This window comes from Agelaius tricolor, unplaced genomic scaffold (genome assembly GCF_023055355.1).
Source record: "Agelaius tricolor isolate 1412-34295 unplaced genomic scaffold, bAgeTri1.0.p SCAF_36, whole genome shotgun sequence".
In the NCBI taxonomy this organism is placed as follows: domain Eukaryota; kingdom Metazoa; phylum Chordata; class Aves; order Passeriformes; family Icteridae; genus Agelaius; species Agelaius tricolor.
The window spans coordinates 6,492,348-6,515,019 of record NW_027269296.1 but is presented as its reverse complement, the minus strand read 5'-3'; the positions used below and the strand labels follow the sequence as shown (position 1 = coordinate 6,515,019).

At 49.3% G+C, this 22,672-nt stretch overlaps 1 protein-coding gene across 1 annotated transcript; it reads right to left on the bottom strand.

The window, feature by feature from the left end:
* Positions 1-26: 26 nt before the first annotated feature.
* ZCCHC17 (zinc finger CCHC-type containing 17) lies at positions 27-22,547 on the bottom strand. The gene is made up of 8 exons (XM_071452967.1): positions 22,422-22,547; positions 22,166-22,274; positions 21,024-21,081; positions 14,626-14,726; positions 14,455-14,546; positions 11,871-11,971; positions 9,007-9,155; positions 27-708 (listed from the first exon to the last, which is right to left on the bottom strand). Exons 2-8 carry the CDS (start codon positions 22,205-22,207, stop codon positions 544-546), a joined length of 708 nt encoding a protein of 235 aa, XP_071309068.1. The 5' UTR covers positions 22,208-22,274; positions 22,422-22,547; the 3' UTR covers positions 27-543.
* Between the last annotated feature and the right edge of the window lie 125 nt (positions 22,548-22,672).

The following is a 22,672-nucleotide window of genomic DNA, read 5'->3' as shown; positions in this document are numbered from 1 at the left end:
GTACAGAAGAAAGGAGAGGTGCAAAGTACAGCTGCAGAGAGCAGATTTATTTTCCATCCCTTTCCAAGGCAGCAAACACTCCACAGTCCATGTTTACTCCCAGTATCTCCACTTCCCCATTTGCTCCTTGCTCCTCCACTCCTGGTGTTTGCAGAGAGGCCGAGGGAGCCGGGGCAGGTTTGCAGCCCAGAGCTCTGTGCCAGGGGCTGTGCTCCCACCAAACCTGTCCCCAGCACGCTGGGGCCTGGCTGTGCCACCCCAAGCTCTGCAGCTGTCCCAGGAGCTGGCAGCAGCTCCAGCAGGCTGTGGCACAGCAGGCGTGCCCTGCAGGCTGTCATGAGCCTGTGCTGGCAGCAGCTGTGGGACAAAGGGGCAGCCTGTGCCCAAGGTGACAGAGGACAGCTCATACAAGGTCACCACCTGTAACACCGCATGTTATTTTGAAATAAACTCCTTGTCCTTGAAGCAGGAGCTGCTGGTCCCTGCTGGCTGCACCAGGGAATGGCTGTGGCAGCAGCCCAGCCTGCCCTGCTCACTCCAGGGCTACTTCTTGTGCTTCTTCTTCTTCTTCTTGGGAGCCTTGCTGGCTTTCCTGGAGTGCCTGGGCCTCTTGCTGGAGGGCTGAGCTCCGTCACTGTCCGAGGCCGAGCTGTCCGAGTCCGACTCTGAGGACTGCCTGGCCTTGTGCTTCTTCTTCTTCTTCTTCTCCTGGGAAAACACAGGAAAAAGCTGGCAATGTGGGAATGCCCTCCCTGGTGCTCAGCAGGGCAGCAGGAGCCCTTCTGGGCCTGTTCCTGCATGGAAAGGGCACAGTGCCTTAGGAGGCAGGAGTTAAACACCACTGCCAGCCCTCAGCTGCAGAGCAGGGCACAGAGCACGGCAGCAACGTGGAAATCCAAGGCTGGAAAACACTGGATAATTCATGGAAGGAGAGTTCTCACTCTCATTCCATTATTTCATTGTTCTTTATTAATAAAAGTTGAAAAGATGAAGCGTTTTTGCCCAAAAATTGTGTTTCTAAACCAGCCAGGAGCAGCATCCCTGCAGCCCCACCAGGACAGGAGCACTGGAGCAGCCAAACTGTGCCAGCTCCAGGCAGGAGAGCCCAGTGGAGCAGCAGGACAAGGTCAGTGCCCTCCTGCAAGATGTGGCTCCTTGCACAACCAAGATTTCACCACCCCCTCCTCTTTCCCAACTTCCTCTGTGCCCCTTCCTGCTCATCAATTTCCTCTGCACCCCTTCCTGCTCCCCAACTTCTCCTGAACCCCATGCTGCTCATCTTCCCGTGCTCCCCAATTCCCTCTGCACCTCTTCCTGCTCCCCAATTTTCTCTGCACCCCTTCCTGCTCCCCAACTTCTCCTGAACCCCATGCTGCTCATCTCCCCATGCTCCCCAATTTCCTCTGCACCCCTTCCTGCTCCCCACTTTCTCCTGAACCCCATGCTGCTCATCTTCCCGTGCTCCCCAATTTCCTCTGCACCCCTTCCTGCTCCCCAACTTCTCCTGAACCCCATGCTGCTCATCTTCCCGTGCTCCCCAATTTCCTCTGCACCTCTTCCTGCTCCCCAACTTCTCCTGAACCCCATCCTGCTCCTCATCTTCCCACTGCACCTTGTCCCACTCCCCAATTTCCTCTGCACCCCATCCTGCTGATTTCTTCATACACTCTCCTGCTTCGCAGTTTTCCTTGCACACCCTCCTGTTCCCAAACTTCCCTTCCACCCTCCTGTGCTGCTCTCTCCCTCATGCTGTGCTTCTGCAAAGTCCTGAGCCAGCAGCTCCAGACTGAGCCTCAGCTGCAGCACGGGAACAGCTGGAGCTGGAATAAAGCCCATGAAAACTCTGAAATGGATCTAAACCCTCCAATTTGTGGCAAAGCAGCAGGCAGAGATTACCCTGAGGCCAGGCCTGGGGGGCACTGGGATCACCCCAAGGCACTCCAGCAGTGTTTAATGATGAAGGATGGCAATTTGGGGATATTTAATCAGGGCACAGGGCTGGGAAGAGGATCTGACTGATGCCAGGGTTCATCCCCTGCATCCCCTTCCAGCTGGGAGCCGGAATGATGCCAGCAGCTCCCAAGGGCCTGGCAAAGCCCATCCTGCAAAAGCTCAGGTGTTCCCTCCCCTTGGCTCTGGGAAGTGAAGGAGCTGAAGGGGCCTCTAAAACATCTGCACCTTGCACATGGTGCATGCACAGCTGCAGCTTTGTGTCCCAGCTCAGCAGCACCAGGATCCAGCAAGGATCCAACTCCAGCCACGAGAGAATTCCCCGGCAAAAGGCTCTGAGGATCATGGAATGGTTTGGGTTGGAAGGGACCTCAAAGGCCACCCAGTGCCACCCCTGCCATGGCAGGGACCCCTCCCACTGTGCCAGGTGCTGCCAGCCCCAATGCCCAGCCTGGCCTTGGGCACTGCCAGGGCTCCAGGGGCAGCCACAGCTGCTCTGGGCACCCTGGCAGAGCCCAAACCTCTCAAACCAGGCCTTGCCAGGCTACAAACCCCTGTGGCAAATGGCACTGGGGGCACCTGGAACCATGCAGGAAATCATTCTTTCCTTTCCTTTCCTTTCTCCATTTGCTGCAATGGTTTTTGGTGCTGGTTTCCATCCTGGATTGAGGAATGGGAATGCCAGAGTGGTTTGGGTGGGAAGGGATCTTCAATGCCAGCTCATTGCAGCCCAGGGCCACCTCCCACTGTGCCAGGTGCTGCCAGCCCCAATGCCCAGCCTGGCCTTGGGCACTGCCAGGGCTCCAGGGGCAGCCACAGCTGCTCTGGCAATTCCAGCCCAGCCCCTGCCCACCCTGCCAGGGAACAATTCCCAATTGCCAAGATCCCATCCAGCCCTGCCCTCTGCCACTGGCAGCCATTCCCTGCCTCCTGGCCCTCCATCCTTGGCCCCAGTCCCTCTGCAGCTCTCCTGGAGCCCCTTCAGGCCCTGCAAGGGCTCTGAGCTCTCCCTGGAGCCTTCTCCTCTCCAGGGCAGCACCCCCAGCTCTCCCAGCCTGGCTCCAGAGGGGCTGAGCAGGAATTTTTGCCCTGTTTGAAGACTCAAGCAGAGAAGCCAAGGAGGCTTTCAGGGAGCAGAGATGGCCACTGAGGTGACCAAAGGCCTGGCACAGGCTTGGACACCCAGTGAGGAATGTGGCACAGCAAGCTCAGCTCAGGGCTCTGACTCACCCAAATTTAAGCACCTGTGCCCAAACTGGGTTGGGTGTCCAAGCTCCAGGCCCAGAGGGAAAGAAAGGAGCTGGCAGCTGGTTTTTAATCCAACAGATCAACTCTTTTAGGGAGCTGGAAGAGCAAAGACAACACCCAGAGCTGAGCATCCAGAAGACCCCTCTGGAATTCCAGGGAAGGGAGCAGAGGATGGAGTGGCTCCACACCCACCAGAGCCTTGGCACATTTTAGCTCCATACCAGCAAATAATGTCACCCAAAATTGGGTTTTGTTTTCCTGTGGGGTAACAACAGACTCAGCACAAAGTCCCTGACCCACAGAGGAAAGCAGAAGCAAATCCTCCCAGTCCTAAGAGCATGGGAAGGAGTTAAATCCTCCAGAGAAGGGGCTGCAGCAAGGAGAATTTTCTCAAGCTTTTCCAGCCCGTGCACATGGTGAGAAAGTTTGACAGGACCTTCACAACCAAGAGTTTCATTCCAGAGCTTGGGAAACTTTCTCAGGATGCGAGGGCTGCAGGCAGGACAGGATGTCACACCCGCTCCTGGGGATGGAGCAGGGGACAAAAAGCACACATGGGCATTGTGCTGGCTGGGAAGAATCAACAAACCCCCACTGTCCCCTTTATGGGGGCTTCTAACAGCCAAGATCACTCCAAGAGAGACAAATCCCTTTTCTGGCCCACAGTGGGGTGTTGGGGTGTCCTGTGATCCTTGTGTGTGTCTTTTCCAGCCCTGGATATTCCAGGATTCTCGGATTCCTGCAGTGCAGAAGTGCAGGCAGAACAGCAAACACAGCCTGGGCTGGAAGTGCAGCAGGACACAAGGAGAGCTGAGCATTCCCAGAGGAAAAAATGTGGCAGCACCATGGCTGGAAGGGCTTTGGAGCACCCTGGGACAGTGGAAGGTACCAGGGGTGGCACTGGATGGGATTTAAGGCCTTTCCTAATCCAACCCATCCCATGATTTTATGATTTTCAGTAGCAGGAGGCAGCACTGCTGCAAAATCCTCCTGCAGGAGCAGCATCCTGCCCCAGAGCTTCCCTTCAGTGCAGCATCCCAGCCCTGGAGATCAGCACTGAGGTCACCAGGGAACCCAGGGAGCAGGGTTTGGAGCACTGAGGTCACCAGGAACTCGGGGGATGGAGCACTGAGGTCACCATGGAACTGAGGGAGCAGGGCATGGAGCACTGAGGTCACCATGGAACTGAGGGAGCAGGGCATGGAGCACTGAGGTCACACCAGGGAACCCAGAGAGCAGGGGATGGAGCACTGAGGTCACCAGGAACTCAGGGGATGGAGCACTGAGGTCACACCAGGGAACCCAGAGAGCAGGGGATGGAGCACTGAGGTCACCAGGGACTCAGGGCATGGAGCACTGAGGTCACCAGGGACTCGGTTTGCAGCCCAGGGATTGCCCAAAGCCCAGGTTTGTGCCTGCAGGGACACCCTGAGCTGCCAAGTGCCCTCCAGCCAGGCTGGATGGGGCTCAGCTCAGCTCTGGCACACCCAGCTCAGCTCTGGGCACAGCCAGCACCCCAAACAATGCATTTTGGGGCAATATTTGGGGAGGATTTGGCCCAAGCAGCTCTCAGTCAGCCTCACACAGAGCTGCACTTCACGGATCCTTGCACACCCCGCCCCACCTATGCAATTAGCACAGCAGAACCCAACCAAAAGTGCTCCAAAGCCTCTCTCCAAGCCCCTGCTGGAGCTGCCAGCAGGGCAGCAGCAGGCTGGGCTGGAGCCTGAGTGCTGCTTTTCATGGAATCCCTTCCCTACTGCTCCAGAAACTCCTCCAAGAGGGGCCCCTTGGAGCACTCCAGGCTCCCTCCTGTCCTGTGGGAGGAAACTGCTCCAGGCTGTGCTCTCACAATGTTCCAACAGCTCATTCCTCCTAAAGGTATTTGGGGTTGAGATAAGAGGGGAGTGCCCAGAACTGTCCAAGAAGTTGAAATATTTTTCACCAGACCCTTCTGAGGAGTTAAAATCCCATTCCAAGACTTTGTGTCTTGTCCTTGTGCAAAACAGGAATGGATTCCTAATGTCTGCCTGCACCCCCAGGGCTGTGCCAGGAATCCTTCTAGGCTTCATTTTATTCTTTATCCTCATTCCAGCAGCCCATTTCATTCCAAACAAGATTCTTTACACCAATCCAAAGGTGTTTTTGCATCCTTTGTTGGAGGAGCAGTCAGAATGAAGCTGAGGAGAAGAACCCAGCCTAGAGCCAGTAAATAAAGAGAGCCAGATTCAGAAACATTTCAAAGAAAACAATGTGTGAAGGGCTGTGGCCTCTTCATGCCATGGAAGAACCAGTAAAACCAGTAACACTGAGGATGGACCAAGGTTGGATGAGCCACAGGTCACAGAACAGACACACTTAGGTGTGGTTTTAACATGAAGATCTGCAAATCTTCCACCAGGTGGGGAAAAGAGCAGCAAAGCCATAAAAACGCCCCAATCCCAAAGGCCATCCAAAAGCACCCCAGGGATGAGCTGGTCCATGTGCAATAAAGCTCACAAGGAACTTTGAAATGGATGAAAACCCCCAGATTTGAGGTTGTGTGAGCAGAAGATGGGATAAACGTGCAGAATTTCAATGCAAGGGTTATCCCTCAGTCAGCACTGCAGGTTTTTCCTTGGAAAACAAAGGCAGCAGGAGGAGAAGGGCTCAGCCATTCCCAGCCTCCTGCCTCCCACACAGCCCAGCAGGGACACTGCAGTTCCCACAGGAGCCACTTCACCCCTGACCCCAGGAGGAGAAGGGACACAGAGCCTGGGCCTGCCCAGCTGTCCCAGCCAGCTCCAGGGCCCACCCCTGGCACAGCACCATGGAATGCTGGAATTGTTTAGGGTGGAAAAGCACCCCCAGATCAGCCAGTCCAGCCATGGCCCCAGCACATCCCCAGGTGCCACATCCACGGGGTTTAGGAGGCATGGGGACCCCACCAGTGCCAGCACACTTTCATCAACCCTTTCTGTGAAGGGCTTGTCCCAAATATCTGCATGGGAGATGGGCTATAAAAAGGGCAAAGCAGACAAGGGAGTGAAATCTTCAAAGAGAAGTCAGGGGGAGGGAGGAGAACCCCTCCACAAACCTTCCAACACCCAGATTGCTGAGATGGCAGGGAAGGCAGGATTTGAAGCAGATGTGGGGTCAGAGTAGGTGCAACCCCCCTGCCTCCTCCTGCTATAGGGGAGAGTAAACAGGGGCATCCTGCACCACTGCTCAGTGTCTGCTGGCTCTTCCTCTGCCCTTCAGTGCAGTCCTGCCCTGCTCTGGGAAGGGGAGAAGGGAGCAGCTGCACACTGCTGGGATGAAGGTGCAGGGATGGGGAGAACAGCCATGGTGTTGCTCTGTCAGGCTGCACACACATGGAAAACCTTTAAATGTCTCATTTTTCTAACTTGCCCTGGCTTCCCTAAAGCTCCCTCAGCACATTCCCTCCCTCCCTGCCCTCATTCCCTGGGAGCATCCCCTGGCTGTCCCCTCCTGTTAGGGGCAGGGAGCAGTGCAGGGCCAGAAGGGCCCCCTTGACCCCCCTTTTCTCAGGCTGAGCCCCTTCCCAGCTCCATTCCCTTCCCTGGACACCCTCCAGCCTCTCCCCTTCTCCTTCCATCACCCCTTTTCTCAGGGATGACAGGAGACAGGACAGGGCTCAGTGCTGCCACCCAGGACGTGTCATTGTCACACCAGTGCCACCCCCACACAGAGACCCGAACCCAGCTCCAGCCTGGGAATACTGGGGGGCTCAGGAAGGAGGGGAATCAGGAGCTGGGAAGCACTGGGAAGGCAAAGTGGGAAAAAAAGGAGGTGAGGATCATGGAGGAATCTCTGGGAAGAGGAGAAAAACCCCAGAAACTCCAAGGAAACATCAGATCCAGGAAGAGGAGAAAGGAAACATCAGATCCAGGAAAAGGAGAAAAACCCCTCAGGCAAGAGGGAAATCAGATCCAGGAAAAGGAGAAACATCAGATCCAGGAAAAGGAGAAAAGCCCTCAGGCAGGAGGGAAATCAGGAGCTGGGAAGCCCTGGGAAGGCAAAGTGGGAAAAAAAGGGGGTGAGGATCATGGAGGAATCTCTGGGAAGAGGAGAAAAACCCCAGAAACTGCAAAGAAACATCAGATCCAGGAAGAGGAGAAAAACCCCTCAGGCAAGAGGGGAATCAGGAGCTGGGAAGCCCTGGGAAGGCAAAGTGGAAAAAAAAGGGGGTGAGGATCCTGGAGGAATCTCTGGGAAGAGGAGAAAAACCCCAGAAACTCCAAGGAAACATCAGATCCAGGAAAGCACAAAATGCTGATCCTGAACAATCACAAATATTGATTTTATGACTCTGACACTGGGTGGAGATGGAAACCCTTGGGAGCTGGCAGCTCCCTCCTCTCATTTAAAAACGCCAGGGCCACGCTGGTGTCACCCACATGGGAGGGGACAGGTCAGCAAGGAGATTGTCCCTGAATGCAGGGAGCTATTTCCACGTGCTGTAAATCCCTGGAGCTCCAGGCAAGCAGGGAAGCACATGGTGGCTCCCAGACAAGATCACAGCAGGCACTCCAGACTACAAGGGAACCATTCATCTGCAGGATCCCACATCCTGCCTCCAAAAAAGCTCCAAGTTTTATTATTCCAGCTCTGGAAAACATCTGACAACTTTTGATGTCACCCTTGAGAAGGGAGGGAGATCAAAGGAACAAGGGAGATTTCAAGGAAAGCTATTAATCCACCAACCCCCAAAAAACCAGGAACAAATTTGGGACAGTGACCCACATTTCCTGTAGTGTCAGCAGGGCAAGGCTCCACTGGGAATCCCCATGCTGGTGGATGGGCAGGGCTAGGATAACAAGCTGTTTGTGCACTTCTTTGTGTCATTTTCCCCCAAAACTTTAAAATAACTTGAGCCTTTTCTGCCTGTTGCCACTCTCCAGGGATACAGAGAGGCCACAGAGCTGGGAAGAGGGGAAAATAGAGAAAGGGTTTTGGAAGAGTCATTCAAAGTGGGACTGGGAAGGGGCTGATGGAAGAATTAATTTATTGAAGTCTTGAACTGCATTGTGGCTGCCCCTGGATGTGTCCCAGGCCAGGCTGGAGCAACCTGGGAGCATGGCAGGGGTGGGGTGGGATGGGATTTAAGGTTCCTTCCACCCCAAACCCTCTGGGGTTCTGTGAATATTCATCCCTGAATAATCCTGAGCACCAAAAGCTCCTGGCCTGGGTTCAAGTCTCACCTGTGTTTTATTTGATCTCATCCTGCTCTGAGCCAGAGGTCAAACACAGCCTGGGAAATGTCTCTGATCTGGTGCCATTTTCACAGGGACAGAAATTGCTCTGGAGCCTGGGAATGCTCCCTGTGCAAACACAGCCAGGGATTTTCCCCCAGAGTGTGCAGATAAAGCCAATTCCCACAGCCCTGGCAGGGTCAGGATAGCCCTGGAGCCAGCAGGGCACTGAGTCCAGATCAAAGAAGGAAAAAGGAGGCAAACAGGAATCACAGGGCTCAGGACACTGAAGCAATGCCTGCAGAGCCTCCCAGAGATCAGGAAAAACAATAATCATCTTTTTCTCACTCTAAGAATATCCTCTGAGGGCTGTGTGGTGTAGCACAAAACGAGTTTGAAGGGAACCTGACAATGGCAGGAGAAAACCTAAGGATGAACAGGAAATCTGCAGAGGAGATTCCTGTTTAGCCACAGGATCTGCCCAAACTGAGGCACCTTCTCAGCCCACACCTGGCCCCTCACACCCACCTTGCTGGAGTAACCCAGCTGTAACTACAGAGCCAAGTCCCATCCCCCAGCTCCTTTTCCAGGCCAGCCAGAGGCCACCTTGTACCTTTTTCCTCTTTTTTGAAGACTCCTCAGCCTGGCTGATCTTTTTATCCCCTTCACGTCCTGCTGCTGCCCCCTCCTCTTCCTCCTCCTCTGGAATGAGGCTGTATTTGGTTCCTCCAGGCTGCATGAAACACTCCTTGGCAAAGTGACCTGGAGAAAAAAGGTGTTTGAAGGAGCAACCCAGCCCCTTTTCCTTCTTTTGTTCTTTTTTTTAACAAATGCATTTCATCCACCTGAAGTGCTGCCAAGGCTTTTTTTGATTATCAGTCACAAGGAGAAAATCTACACTCCAGGACATTTTTTATCCTGAAATTTCAGCTGGTTGAACGTGCCCTGATTAAACAGGACAGGGAACAAACATAACCCAGTTCATTCTGGAGGGATTAGTCAGGCAAAATAGAAAATATTCTTGTCTCAACAAGTAAAAATCTGTCTCTGCAGGGGCTTAATCAGCCCAGAAAAGAATGGGAGAAAGGTAAATTGGTGTGATTGGCACCTGGAAAATGAGTTAAAGCCACAAAGAGAGAGGAATTCAGCTCTTCTGGTTCTACCCTTTCTACTCTGGAGACATCAAAGTTGACCTATTAAGCTGCAGGGGAAATTTGGAGAGCTGGCACCTGCTGTTAGGAGGAGACACCATTATTAAAAAGCAGATTGAAAATAGGCATAATCCTGGTTTTGGGGGTTCTTTAAAATAGTGTTTTATACATAAGAGTTCTTTAAATAGTGATGATTCTTTAAAATAATATTTGAAGGATACTTCTCTACAACTACAGAGGCCACACTCAGCATTAACCTCCTCCAGAATAGCACGAGCCCCATTAACCATTTCTGCAAATAACACAAGTAGGGCACAGCAAAAACTCCTGCACAAAAAAACCACCTTGTACCTCAGCAACTTGAGTAAATTTACTGAAAGGCACCACAAAATCATCTTCACTCTGCTGAAGCTTGCAGGACATCCTTTCAGCAGGGCACAAACTGGGTTTTAGCTCTAGGACACAGCCCCAGTGTCCCACCAGCTGAGCTGGAGCTTCCACAGATGGGAGCTCACAGTGGGATCACCTGCTGAAGGTTTGTTTGCTTCTTAAAAACCAAAATCAGAGTCATTACCTCAAATGGGACTGAGCACTGGGGATGGTCCATCCTGCACTTTGCTGAAACCCCAAAGATCAGCTCCATGCACAGCACAGGCTGTTCCTGAGCCTTTCCTGTGCTCACCTGTCCCTTGGTGTCCCCCAGGGCTCAGGGGACTGTGACAACTTTGCCACCCTGAAGGGACACAGCGGGGCTGTCATGGAGCTGCACTACAACACGGATGGCAGGTGAGGGCAGGGGCTCTGTGCTGCTCAGGGAACAGGGCTGGAGCCCCAGGAGGGGCTGAGGGAGCTGGGAAGGGGCTGAGCCTGGAGCAAAGGAGGCTCAGGGGGCCCTTGTGGCTCTGCACAGCTCCTGCCAGGAGGGCACAGCCGGGAACAGGGACAGGAGCAGAGGGAACGGCCTCAGGCTGGGCCAGGGCAGGCTCAGGGTGGGCACTGCAGGAATTTCCCCATGCAAAGGGGGCTCAGGCCTTGGCAGGGGCTGCCCAGGGAGGTTTGCAGTGCCCAGCCCTGGGGGTGTCCCAGGAATGCCTGGAGGTGGCACTCAGAGCTCTGGGCTGGGGACAAGGTGGGGATCAGCTGGGACTCGATGGCCTTGCAGCTCTTTTCCCACCTCAGCTCTGGCATCCTGAGCACCAGAATCCCAAAGACTTTTCCCACAAGGGAATTTCCATCCAATGCAAGCCCCAGCAGCAGAGGTGGCCCTACCCCAGCCCCTTCTGGCAGGGAACATTTCCTGTTCCCCACAGCTCCAAACCCCTCACACCAACAACAGAAAAGGAGCCATGAAAGTCCTTAAAGTCCCATTTTTGCATATTGAGGGAAAATTTCTCCATGGAAAGGGGGCTCAGGCCTTGGCAGGGGCTGCCCAGAGAGGTTTGCAGTGCCCATCCCTGGGGGTGTCCCAGGAATTCCTGGAGGTGGCACTGAGGGCTCTGGGCTGGGGACAAGGTGGAGATTGGGCACAGCTGGGACTCAGTGACCTTGGAGCTCTTTTCCCACCTAAATGACTCTGCCTCCCAGCAGGAGGCACAGAATGGTTGGGGTTGAAGGGATCACCTGGAGCAGGTGGCACAGGGACACATCCAGGGGGTTGAGATGGCTCCAGAGAAGCAGACTCCACTCCCTGCCTGTTCTCTGCCACTCCTCATGGACAGAAGCTCCTCCTCGTTGTGTTTTCCTTTCTTGCCATCACTCCTGCTCCTGTCCCTGAGCAGAGTCTGCACCATCCTCTGACAGCCCTGGGGATATTTGTGTGGATTGATGGGATTCCTCTGTTTTCTTCTCCACAACAACCAGGCCCAGCTCCCTCAGTCTCTCCTCATCTCTCCAATCCTTCATCACCTTTGTGCCCTCCACTGGCCCCTCACCAGTAGCCCAAAGGGGTGTCATTTTAAGGAATAAATATTTTTTTTATTTTTTTAAGGACTTGAATTAATTCTTTTGTTTTGTAGCAAGTGATAAAAAATCCCTCCTCTAAAGGACAAACATAGAACCAAAATTCCGTCCTTACAACCACATGTAACCATGTCAGCAGCTGTGGCTGCCCCTGCATCCCTGGCAGTGTCCAAGGCCAGGCTGGACAGGGCTTGGAGCAGCCTGGGATGGTGGGAGGTGTCCCTGGGGACTGGAATCAGGTGGGATTTCAGGTCCCTCCCAACCCAAACCATTTTGGGATTCCAACCACGAGACAGACACTGATCCAAGCCCAGCAAGGCTCAGTGCCTGGCTGGGACAGAGGCACAAAGCAGCAGCCCAGCCCCACCTTTGCAGCCACACTTCTTGCACACCGTGTTCAGCACGGCCTCCAGGGTGATCTTCTGGCTCGTGTAGTCCCTGAAGGAGCGTTTCTTCCTCTCATCCTGGCTGGGAGGACAAGAACAGCTCCATTTTCAATCCATCCTCATCTCTAATCCCACATTTTTGTACAAACAAAAGGCTTTTAAAGGTTATTTGGTGTGGTGGTTTTGGTTTGCTAATTCAAGATTTCACTGATTTTGAGATCACTTGTGGCCATAGCTCTCTTCACAGAGAGCAGCAGGCACAAGATCCCAAGGATTTCTCCCCTAGGAAAAGGCAGTGAGAAGCTCAGAGAAGAAGAGAAAACAATTCTTATCTCTATTCACTGCTCCTGTTGTTTGGCACATGTGGAATGTGTTATGGAGATTGTTTACCAAGATGATTTGTTAATTGGACAGGTGGTTAATTGGACATTGGTGAGGGTTGTTTTGATCCCTTGGCCAGTTGGGTCAAAGCTGTGTCCTGGCTGTCTCAGATACTCCCAGGTTTTTCTGTTGTATCCCTTTAGTACAGCATGTCTTTAGTATGTCATTTAGTCTAGTATTAGTGTAATAAAGTACAGCTTAATAAAGCATTTGTTCAGCCTTCTGAGGCATGGACTCAGAGCACATCATTCCCTACACTGGGGTCACCCTGCATTGATAATCACTTTTATAAATGTCTCCTGCTGCAATGGATTTTCAGGGTTAGGCCATAGTGGCACAGCCAGCCTGCTCCTGAGTTTGCTGTCAAAGCCTCAGGGACTCCTCAAGGCTGTTGGAACATAAATTGTGCAAATGAAGAAAGAAGGGGCTGAGAAACCAAATCCCAAGATGGCAAGGACAGGATAACAGAGGGCTGTGAAACACCTGCACTGTAACCAATCCCACACTGTGAGAAATGCAGGCACTAAACAGAGAGCAAGACCAAGGCACCAATCAAGCAGTGTGTACTTAGCAGTTTGCAGAATCTCTGAAACTGTGTGTAAATGTAATAAAGGCTTCTGCTGGATCACACTGGTCAGCAGTGCAGGAGTCCTGGATTTCCTGCAAGAGTCTCCCATGCAAAACCAGGACATTCTCAAAGTAAAATTTCTAAACCCAAAGAGCAGAGCTGACCTGGCCTTCGGCACTGCCAGGGCTCCAGGGGCAGCCACAGCTGCTCTGGCAATTCCATCTCAGGGAACAATTCCTTCCCAAAATCCCCTCCACCCCTGTCCCCTGGCAGGGTGATAATTAGCACTGATTCCATGATTCACAGAAGGCTGATCAATATCTATCTTTTTTAAGAAACCCATTGCTTTTATAGACAGTTACAATACAAATGGACTTAATTGGTCCTCTAATCAAAACACCATCACCACTGGTTAATTAAGAAACCACCCTTTGGTAAATAAATCTCCATACCACATTCCACACAGCATAGCAACAGGTGCAGCAAGTGAAGGTAAGAATTGTTTCTCATTCTCTTCTCTGATCTTCTCACAGCCTTCCTCAGGACAATGCCTGGGAAAGTTGTGCTGCTCCCTGCGGCCAGAGAGCTGCTGCCACACAGCCCTGCCCTTTGGCAGAGGAAGCTGTGCCCTGTGGGCAGCCATGCCCTGTGTTCCACAGGGAGCCATGCCCTGTGCCCCACGGGCAGCCATGCCCTGTGCCCCACGGGCAGCCATGCCCTGTGTTCCATAGGGAGCCATGCCCTGTACCCCATAGGGAGCCATGCTCTGTGTTCCATAGGGAGCCATGCCCTGTGTTCCACAGGGAGCCATGCCCTGGGCAGCCATGCCCTGTGCCCCATGGGCAGCCATGCCCTGTGTTCCATAGGGAGCCATGCCCTGCGTTCTTTAGGGAGCCATGCCCTGGGCAGCCATGCCCTGTGTTCCATAGGGAGCCATGCCCTGGGCAGCCATGCCCTGTGCCCCCCGGGCAGCCATGCCCTGTGCCCCACAGGCAGCCATTCTTTGTGCCCTGTGCCCCCTGGGCAGCCATGCCCTGTGCCCTGTGCCCCCTGGGCAGCCATGCCCTGTGTTCCATAGGGAGCCATGCCCTGTGCCCCACAGGCAGCCATTCTTTGTGCCCTGTGCCCCCTGGGCAGCCATGCCCTGTGTCCCATAGGAAGCCATGCCCTGTGCCCCATGGGCAGCCATTCTTTGTGCCCTGTGCCCCCAGGGCAGCCATGCCCTGTGTCCCATAGGAAGCCATGCCCTGTGTCCCACAGGCAGCCATGCCCTGTGCCCCCTGGGCAGCCATGCCCTGTGCCCCCTGGGCAGCCATGCCCTGTGTCCCATAGGAAGCCATGCCCTGTGCCCCACAGGCAGCCATTCTTTGTGCCCTGTGCCCTGTGCCCCCTGGGCAGCCATGCCCTGTGCCCTGTGCCCCATGGGCAGCCATTCTTTGTGCCCTGTGCCCCATGGGCAGCCATGCCCTGTGCCCTGTGCCCCCTGGGCAGCCATGCCCTGTGTCCTGTGCCCCTCTGGGCAGCCATTCTTTGTGCCCTGTGCCCCACGGGCAGCCATGCCCTGTGCCTGTGCCCCCTGGGCAGCCATGCCCTCTGTTCTGCTCAGATTTACCCACTCAAGGGAAACGTTGTTGGGATCCAGGTCCTTCCCTGTGCCTTGGTGAACAACCTTCATGGAGAGGGAGAGCTTCAGCTTGTCATCCTTCATCTGCAAACATACAATGAGCAGGATGAACGAGCCACCAGTGTTAATGAACCCCAGGGTAGTGGATTTGAACCAGGGTTACCTCTCTCCCTATGAGCTTCACCCAGACCTTGTCCCCCACGTCGAGCATCTCTGCGGGTTTGTCCACGGGGCAGGAGGACATGTGGGTCCTGTGCACCAGGCCTGCAGGAGGATGGGACACAGGGGACACAATCAGCCCAGGGATGGGACAGAGGGGACAGGAACAGCCCCAGGGATGGGACAGAGGGGACAGAACAGCCCCAGGAATGGGACAGAGGGGACACAATCAGCCCCAGGTGTGCCTACCACACTGAGAGAAGGGACACAAACAGCCCAAGGGGATGGGACAGAAGGGACAGGAACAACCCCAGCGGGTGGGAGAAAAGGGACAGGAACAGCCCCAGGTGTGCCTGCCACACTGAGAGAAGGGACACCATCAACCCCAGGGATGGGACAGAGGGGACACAATCAGCCCCAGGGATGGGACAGAGGGGACAGGAAGAGCCCCACGTGTGCCTGCCACAGAGCAGCTCCTGAGGGATGGGACAGAGGGGACAGAACAGCCCCAGTGGATGGGACAGAAGGGACAGAACAGTCCCAGGGATGGGACAGAAGGGACACAACAGCCCCAGGGGATGGGACAGAGGGGACACAATCAGCCCAGGGATGGGACAGAGGGGACAGGAACAGCCCAGGGATGGGACACAGGGGACACAATCAGCCCCAGGGATGGGACAGAGGGGACACAATCAGCCCCAGGGATGGGACACAGGGGACACAATCAGCCCCAGGGATGGGACAGAGGGGACACAATCAGCCCCAGGGATGGGACAGAGGGGACACAATCAGCCCAGGGATGGGAGAAAAGGGACAGGAACAGCCCCAGGGATGGGAGAAAAGGGACAGAACAGCCCCAGGTGTGCCTGCCACAGAGCAGCTCCTCAGGGGATGCAGGGAATGACACAGGGTGTGGAAGGAATGTGCTAGGGTTCATAAATTAATCAATAAAATTAATAAATTAACTATAAATCAATAAGAAAATTAATAAATTAATTATAAATAAATAAAATTAATAAACTAACTATAAATAAATAAAAGTAATACATGAATTAAAATTAACAAATAAAACTAATAAATTAATTATTGATTAATGAATTAATAAATTAATTATTTGAATACATAAATTAGTAGTAAACTTAATAAAATATTAAAACAAGAGCTAATAAAATTAATGATGGAGTTTATAAAATAATAAAACTAATAAATGAAATAGATAATAAAATACAACAATTATTAGTGTTCATTTCATCCTTAGCTCATCCTTTCTTCAGTTTCATACAGAAGATTCTCCACTCAACCTTGGATTTGCAGTTTCCAAGTTTCCAAAGTGGCTGGGAGCAGAAAATCCTTTACATCCCCTTGGGGTGTGGGAGGAATATGTTTTTATACCACATTCTATTAATAAATACAATTTAAAAACTATTTATTTTTTAAACTTTAAATTTAAATTCATATTTATTTATATTTATTAAAACTTGTATTTATTTTAATTGATACATTTATAGTATAACTTTCATTTATATTTTATTTATTTCTATTTATTTAAATTTCTATTTATTTAAATCTCTTTGTTTTTATTTATTAAAATTATATTTACTATTATAATTTAAATTTCTTTTTAAAACTTCATTTCTTCTTGAACTCATTTTGAATTTCTCATTTTTGATTATTGTTTACAATGCAGGTACCACCAGTAAGGTTGTAAATGGTAATAAAAAATACAAGTAATAAATATATTTATAAAAAAATAAACATATTTATGAATAATGAACAATAACAAATATATTTGTGAATAATAAATTTATTAGTAATGGATGTATTTTAGGGGGTGCTCCAATTTTTTAACTGCTGAGACAGGTGCCAACACCCCAGACTGGATTGGAATTTGGGTACTGACAGTGGCGAGCAGGGTTCTGCAAGGAATATTTTTATTTATAAATAATAAACACATTTATAAATAAGTATAATAACAAATATATTTGTGAATAATATATTTATTTGTAATATATATATATTTTTTAGAGGGTGCTCCAATTTTTTAACTGCTGAAACAGGTGCCATCACCCCAGTCTGGGCTGGAATTTGGATGAGTGACAGTGGAGAGCAGGGTTCTGCAAGTAATAAATACATTTACATAAAATAAATATATTTTTGAGTAAAAAAAATATTTTTGAATGCTATATTTAGTAGTTACAGATGTATTTTAGAGGGTGCTCCAATTTTTTAACTGCTGGGACAGATGACAACTCCCCAAACTGGATTGGAATTTGGGTACTGACAGTGGAGAGCAGGGCTCTGCAAGTAATGTATTTATTTATAAATAATAAACACATTTATGAATAAATATAATAACAAATATATTTGTGAATAATATATTTATTAGTAATATATATATTTTAGAGGGTGCTCCAATATTTTAACTGCTGAGACAGGACACAACACCCCAGCCTGGACTGGAATTTGGGTACTGACAGTGGAGAGCAGGGTTCTGCAAGTAATAAATACATTTACATAAAACAAATATATTTCTGAATAAAAAAGAATAAGAAATATATTTTTGAATGCTATATTTAGTAGTTACAGATGTATTTTAGAGGGTGCTCCAATTTTTTAACTGCTGAGACAGATGACAACACCCCAGACTGGACTGGAATTTGGGTACTGACAGTGGAGAGCAGGGCTCTGCAAGTAATGTATTTATTTATAAATAATAAACACATTTATGAGTAAATATAATAACAAATATATTTGTGAATAATATATTTATTAGTAATATATGTATTTTTAGAGGGTGCTCCAATATTTTGAGACAGGATACAACACCCCAGCCTGGACTGGAATTTGGGTACTGACAGTGGAGAGCAGGGTTCTGCAAGTAATAAATAAATTTATAAAAAATTAATATATTTATGAATAATATATTTATTAGTAATATATATATTTTTTTTTTTTTAGAGGGTGCTCCAATTTTTTAACTGCTGAGACAGATGACAACACCCCAAACTGGATTGGAATTTGGGTAATGACAGTGGAGAGCAGGGTTCTGTAAGTAATGTATTTATTTATAAATAATAAATATATTTATGAATAAATATAATAAAAATATATTTGTGAATAATATATTTATCAGTAATAGATGTATTTTTAGAGGGTGCTCCAATATTTTGAGACAGGACACAACACCCCAGCCTGGACTGGAATTTGGGTGACTGACAGTGGAGAGCAGGGCTCTGATAGTAATAAATATATTTATAAAAAATATATTTATGAGTAATAAATATATTTTTGAATAATATATTTATTAGTAATATATATATATTTTTTTTAGAGGGTGTTCCAATTTTTTAACTGCTGGGACAGATGACAACTCCCCAAACTGGATTGGAATTTGGGTATTGCCAGTGGAGAGCAGGGTTCTGCAAGTAATGTATTTATTTATAAATAATAAACACATTTATGAATAAATATAGTAACAAATATATTTGTGAATAATATATTTATTAGAAATAGATATTTTTTAGAGGGTGCTCCAATATTTTAACTTTTGAAACAGGATACAACAGCCCAGCCTGGACTGGAATTTGGGTACTGACAGTGGAGAGCAGGGTTCTGCAAGTAATATATTTATTTATAAATAATAAATATGCTTGTGAATTATTAATAATAACAAAAATATTTGTGAATAATATATTTATTAGTAATAAATATATATTTTTTAGAGGATGTTCCAATTTTTTAACTGCTGAGACAGGTGCCATCACCCCAGTCTGGGCTGGAATTTGGGTGACCGACAGTGGAGAGCAGGGTTCTGCAAGTAATAAAAATATTTACATAAAATAAATATATTTATGAGTAAAAAAGAATAACAAATATATTTTTGAATACTATATTTAGTAGTTACAGATGTATTTTAGGGGGTGCTCCAATTTTTTAACTGCTGAGGCAGGTGCCAACTCCCCAAACTGGACTGGAATTTGGGTACTGACAGTGGAGAGCAGGGTTCTGCAAGTAATAAATGTATTTTTAAATAATAAAGATATTTATGAATAAATATAATAAAAATATATTTGTGAATAATATATTTATTAGTAATATATATATATTTTTAGAGGGTGCTCCAATATTTTGAGACAGGACACAACACCCCAGCCTGGACTGGAATTTGGGTACTGACAGTGGAGAGCAGGGCTCTGATAGTAATAAATATATTTATAAAAAATTGATATATTTATGAATAATAAATATATTTGTGAATAATATATTTATTAGTGATATAGGTATATGTATTTTTAGAGGGTGCTCCGATTTTTTAACTGCTGAGACAGATGACAACACCCCAAACTGTATTGGAATTTGGGTATTGCCAGTGGAGAGCAGGGTTCTGTAAGTAGTAAATATATTTATGAACAATAAACAAATATATTTATGAATAATATATTTATTAGTAATATATATATATTTTTAGAGGGTGCTCCATTTTTTTAACTGTTGAGACAGATGACAACACCCCAAACTGGATTGGAATTTGGGTACTGACAGTGGAGAGCAGGGTTCTGTGAGGAATAAATATACTTATGAATAATAAATATATTTGTAAATAATATATTTATTAGTTATATATATATGTGTGTATATATATATATATACACATATATATATGTATATATATGTGTATATATATTTTTTTTAGAGGGTGCTCCAATATTTTAACTTTTGAGACAGGATACAACACCCCAGCCTGGACTGGAATTTGGGTGACTGACAGTGGAGAGCAGGGTTCTGCAAGTAATAAATATATTTCTAAAAATTAATATATTGATGAATAATAAATATATTTTTGAATAATATACTTATTAGTGATATATATATATTTTTTTAGAGGGTGCTCCAATTTTTTAACTGCTGAGACAGGACACAACACCCCAAACTGGATTGGAATTTGGGCACTGACAGTGGAGAGCAGGGTTCTGCAAGTAATAAATATATTTATAAATAATAAACAAATACATTTGTGGATAATATATTTATTACTAATATATTTTTTTTAACTGCTGAGGCAGGTGAGAAGCCCCCAGCCTGCACTGGAGTTTGGTTATTGCCAGTGCAGAGCAGAGTTCTGCAGTGTGAAAAATGCCCATTTTATGGTTGACTTTTCACCAAGATTAAAATTAATATTATGCATGTCATGTTAGAAAATTATGCTCTATTCATTTTCTCAAGTGGTGTGTTAAACACAGTTTTAGGTTATAACAAAATGTTAAAATAGAAACTGTGCTATGTAAGATACTTTTTAGAGAGGACTGAGGTACTGGCAGCAGACAGAAGCCACAGGGCACCTGAAACTTTCAGAGAGAAAGAATTTCTTGCTCCCTTAGCAGAAGAAATGAACTCCTTCCTGCCCTGAAGAAGCTGACCCTGCCCAGCCAGAATCCTGAGTTTGAATGGAATTTCTGCATCATGGATGAGGTGCATGAATATGCAACAGGCCATTGCTTTTAAGGGTTAATCCTCTGTTAACCTTTGCCACCCCAAATCCCCCTTTTCCTGCCCCATTTCCCCCTCAGCCCCACCAAATCCCCCAAACCTCACCCCAAATCTGCTGTGTGTCCTTTTTCAGGCTTTTTTTGCCCAGAAAGATGAACCCAGACTGTCCCTAACTCTATGTTTTTATTGTCTCCTATTGTCCTAATCCTAGTTGTCCACATTTTTATTACTCTATAAATTACATTACTATTTTTAGAACCATTTTATTACTATTAAACTTTTACAATGTTCAAAACAAGTGATGGGTGTTTTTCACATGCAGGAGGAGAAATCTGGGAGCATGTGGCTGGTCCAGCCCCATTCCAAGGCACCCTGTGCCTCCCCAGCAGCCACAATCCTGCCCAAAAATCCTGCAGGGAGCAGGGCAGGGCTCCTGGGGGGCTGCAGCTGTCCCACAATCAGACACAGTTTAAATCTAATTTTCCCCTACTTTTGATTTAATTCATTTCTTTCACTTCATTTCTTTTAGTCTTTTTTTCTCCACTCATTCACACTGACCATCAAAGGGAGGAAATTGGGCAAATTGCAGAATTTCTACAGTTCTGCCATTACTTTCAAATAAATCTCTGAAATATCCTGAAGTTCCCAAAAGCTCCACTAAAATCTGAAGGTAAAAAAAACCCAAAACATCCAGACTTTACCAAAATCCCACCCCAAGATATCCTGAAGTTACCAAAAACTCCTTTGAGTTGTGTTTGGCAATCATGCAAAAGTCCATCCTCTTCTAAATGCTTTCCAAATTTCTTCCTAATTTAGGAAACACTCATTTGCTGATTTCTTTCTGAAAGCCTTTAATTCTGAGCTGGCTGCTTGCCTTGGCCACAGCAACAATGAAATAATGGCACAGGTACCAACCTTGTTTTCTGCAGCCTGGGATTTTGATGAATGCACCATAATCTGTCACTGCAGCAACCTGGGGAGAAAACCCAGAGCAGAGATGGAGGAAGAGGGGAGAATCTGCACAACAAACCTGCCCAGCTCACTGGGCTGGAGATTGGCAGAAAATCAGGGAAGGGGTGGGGCTGGAGGGAATTAAATCCCATCTGGTGGCACCCCAGGGACACCTCCCACTATGCCAGGGTGCTCAGCCTGGCCTTGGGCACTGCCAGGGCTCCAGGGGCAGCCACAGCTGCTCTGGGCACCCTGGCAGAGCCCAAACCTCTCGAACCAGGCCTTGCCAGGCTACAAACCCCTGTGGCAAATGGCACTGGGGGCACCTGGAACCATGCAGGAAATCATTCTTTCCTTGCCTTTCTCCATTTGCTGCAATGGTTTTTGCTGCTGGTTTCCATCCTGGATTGAGGAATGGGAATGCCAGAGTGGTTTGGGTGGGAAGGGATCTTCAATGCCAGCTCATTGCAGCCCAGGGCCACCTCCCACTGTGCCAGGGGCTGCCAGCCCCAATGTCCAGCCTGGCCTTGGGCACTGCCAGGGCTCCAGGGGCAGCCCCAGCTGCTCTGGCAATTCCAGCCCAGCCCCTCCCCACCCTGCCAGGGAACAATTCCCAATTCCCAAGATCCCATCCAGCCCTGCCCTCTGCCACTGGCAGCCATTCCCTGCCTCCTGGCCCTCCATCCTTGGCCCCAGTCCCTCTGCAGCTCTCCTGGAGCCCCTTCAGGCCCTGCAAGGACTCTGAGCTCTCCCTGGAGCCTTCTCCTCTCCAGGGCAGCACCCCCAGCTCTCCCAGCCTGGCTCCAGAGGGGCTCCAGCCCTGCAGCAGCTCCGTGGGCTCCTCTGGGCTCTCTCCAGCAGCTCCACTTCCTTTGGCTGTTGGAGCCCAGTTCTGCAGGTGGGGAATCAGGTGACAGAAGAGGACAGAATCGCCTCTCCCCTCCTGCCTCTCTCTATGGCTGCCCGCACACCTGCACATTAACAACTCCACGGACACGGATGTGTGCACCTGTACAGAGCTGTCCGCCACCCAAACCTCCCCGCGCTAAACCCCGGCTGGACCAACAATGAATTCACCCAGAGCACGGCCCCGGCTGCTCCCGCACCTCGCCCTGGAAGATGGAGTAGAGCTCGGGGAGCGGCTCCATCGCCTCCCTGGGTGCCGTGACAGCCAGCGGGATCCACCCCACGCTACAGCATCTCCTCTGCAGGATGCTGAGGAAAGAAACGTTTCATTAACGCCCGAAACCCCTCAGAGAGCCCCCAGAGAGCCCCTTCCCCCAGAGCCCTCGGGGCTCAGCGGCTTGAGCAGCGCGGGGATGGACCCGAGCGGCACCCGCAGTGCCCCGGTGCAGGACTGACCCAGACCAGCACGGTTGGACAGAACGACTCTTCCCGGAGCCCGCGGGGCGGTGGGGACTGGTCAGCGCCCGGAGCAGCAACACCAGGGCGCCGCCATCGCCTCGGCCACCCCCGCCATAACGCCCTAACGCTGAGAGGCCGCGCTCCCCGCCAATCACAGAGCGCAATGTTGCCGTGTGGCCAAAAACAGCCAATCAGTGTTACCCATGCTGCCCAGCGCCCGCTTTTCTCCAATCAGAGCGAGGCGCGCC

Excerpts from the sequence above, each read along its gene's own strand:
- ZCCHC17 (XM_071452967.1), bottom strand. The coding sequence starts at position 22,207 with ATGGAGCCGCTCCCCGAGCTCTACTCCATCTTCCAGGGCGAG. Across the intron at positions 21,082-22,165 it reads ACTCCATCTTCCAGGGCGAG|GTTGCTGCAGTGACAGATTA; the intron begins GTGCGGGAGCAG and ends TTTTCTCCCCAG. Across the intron at positions 709-9,006 it reads CTTCAAAAAAGAGGAAAAAG|GAGAAGAAGAAGAAGAAGAA; the intron begins GTACAAGGTGGC and ends GTGTTTTCCCAG.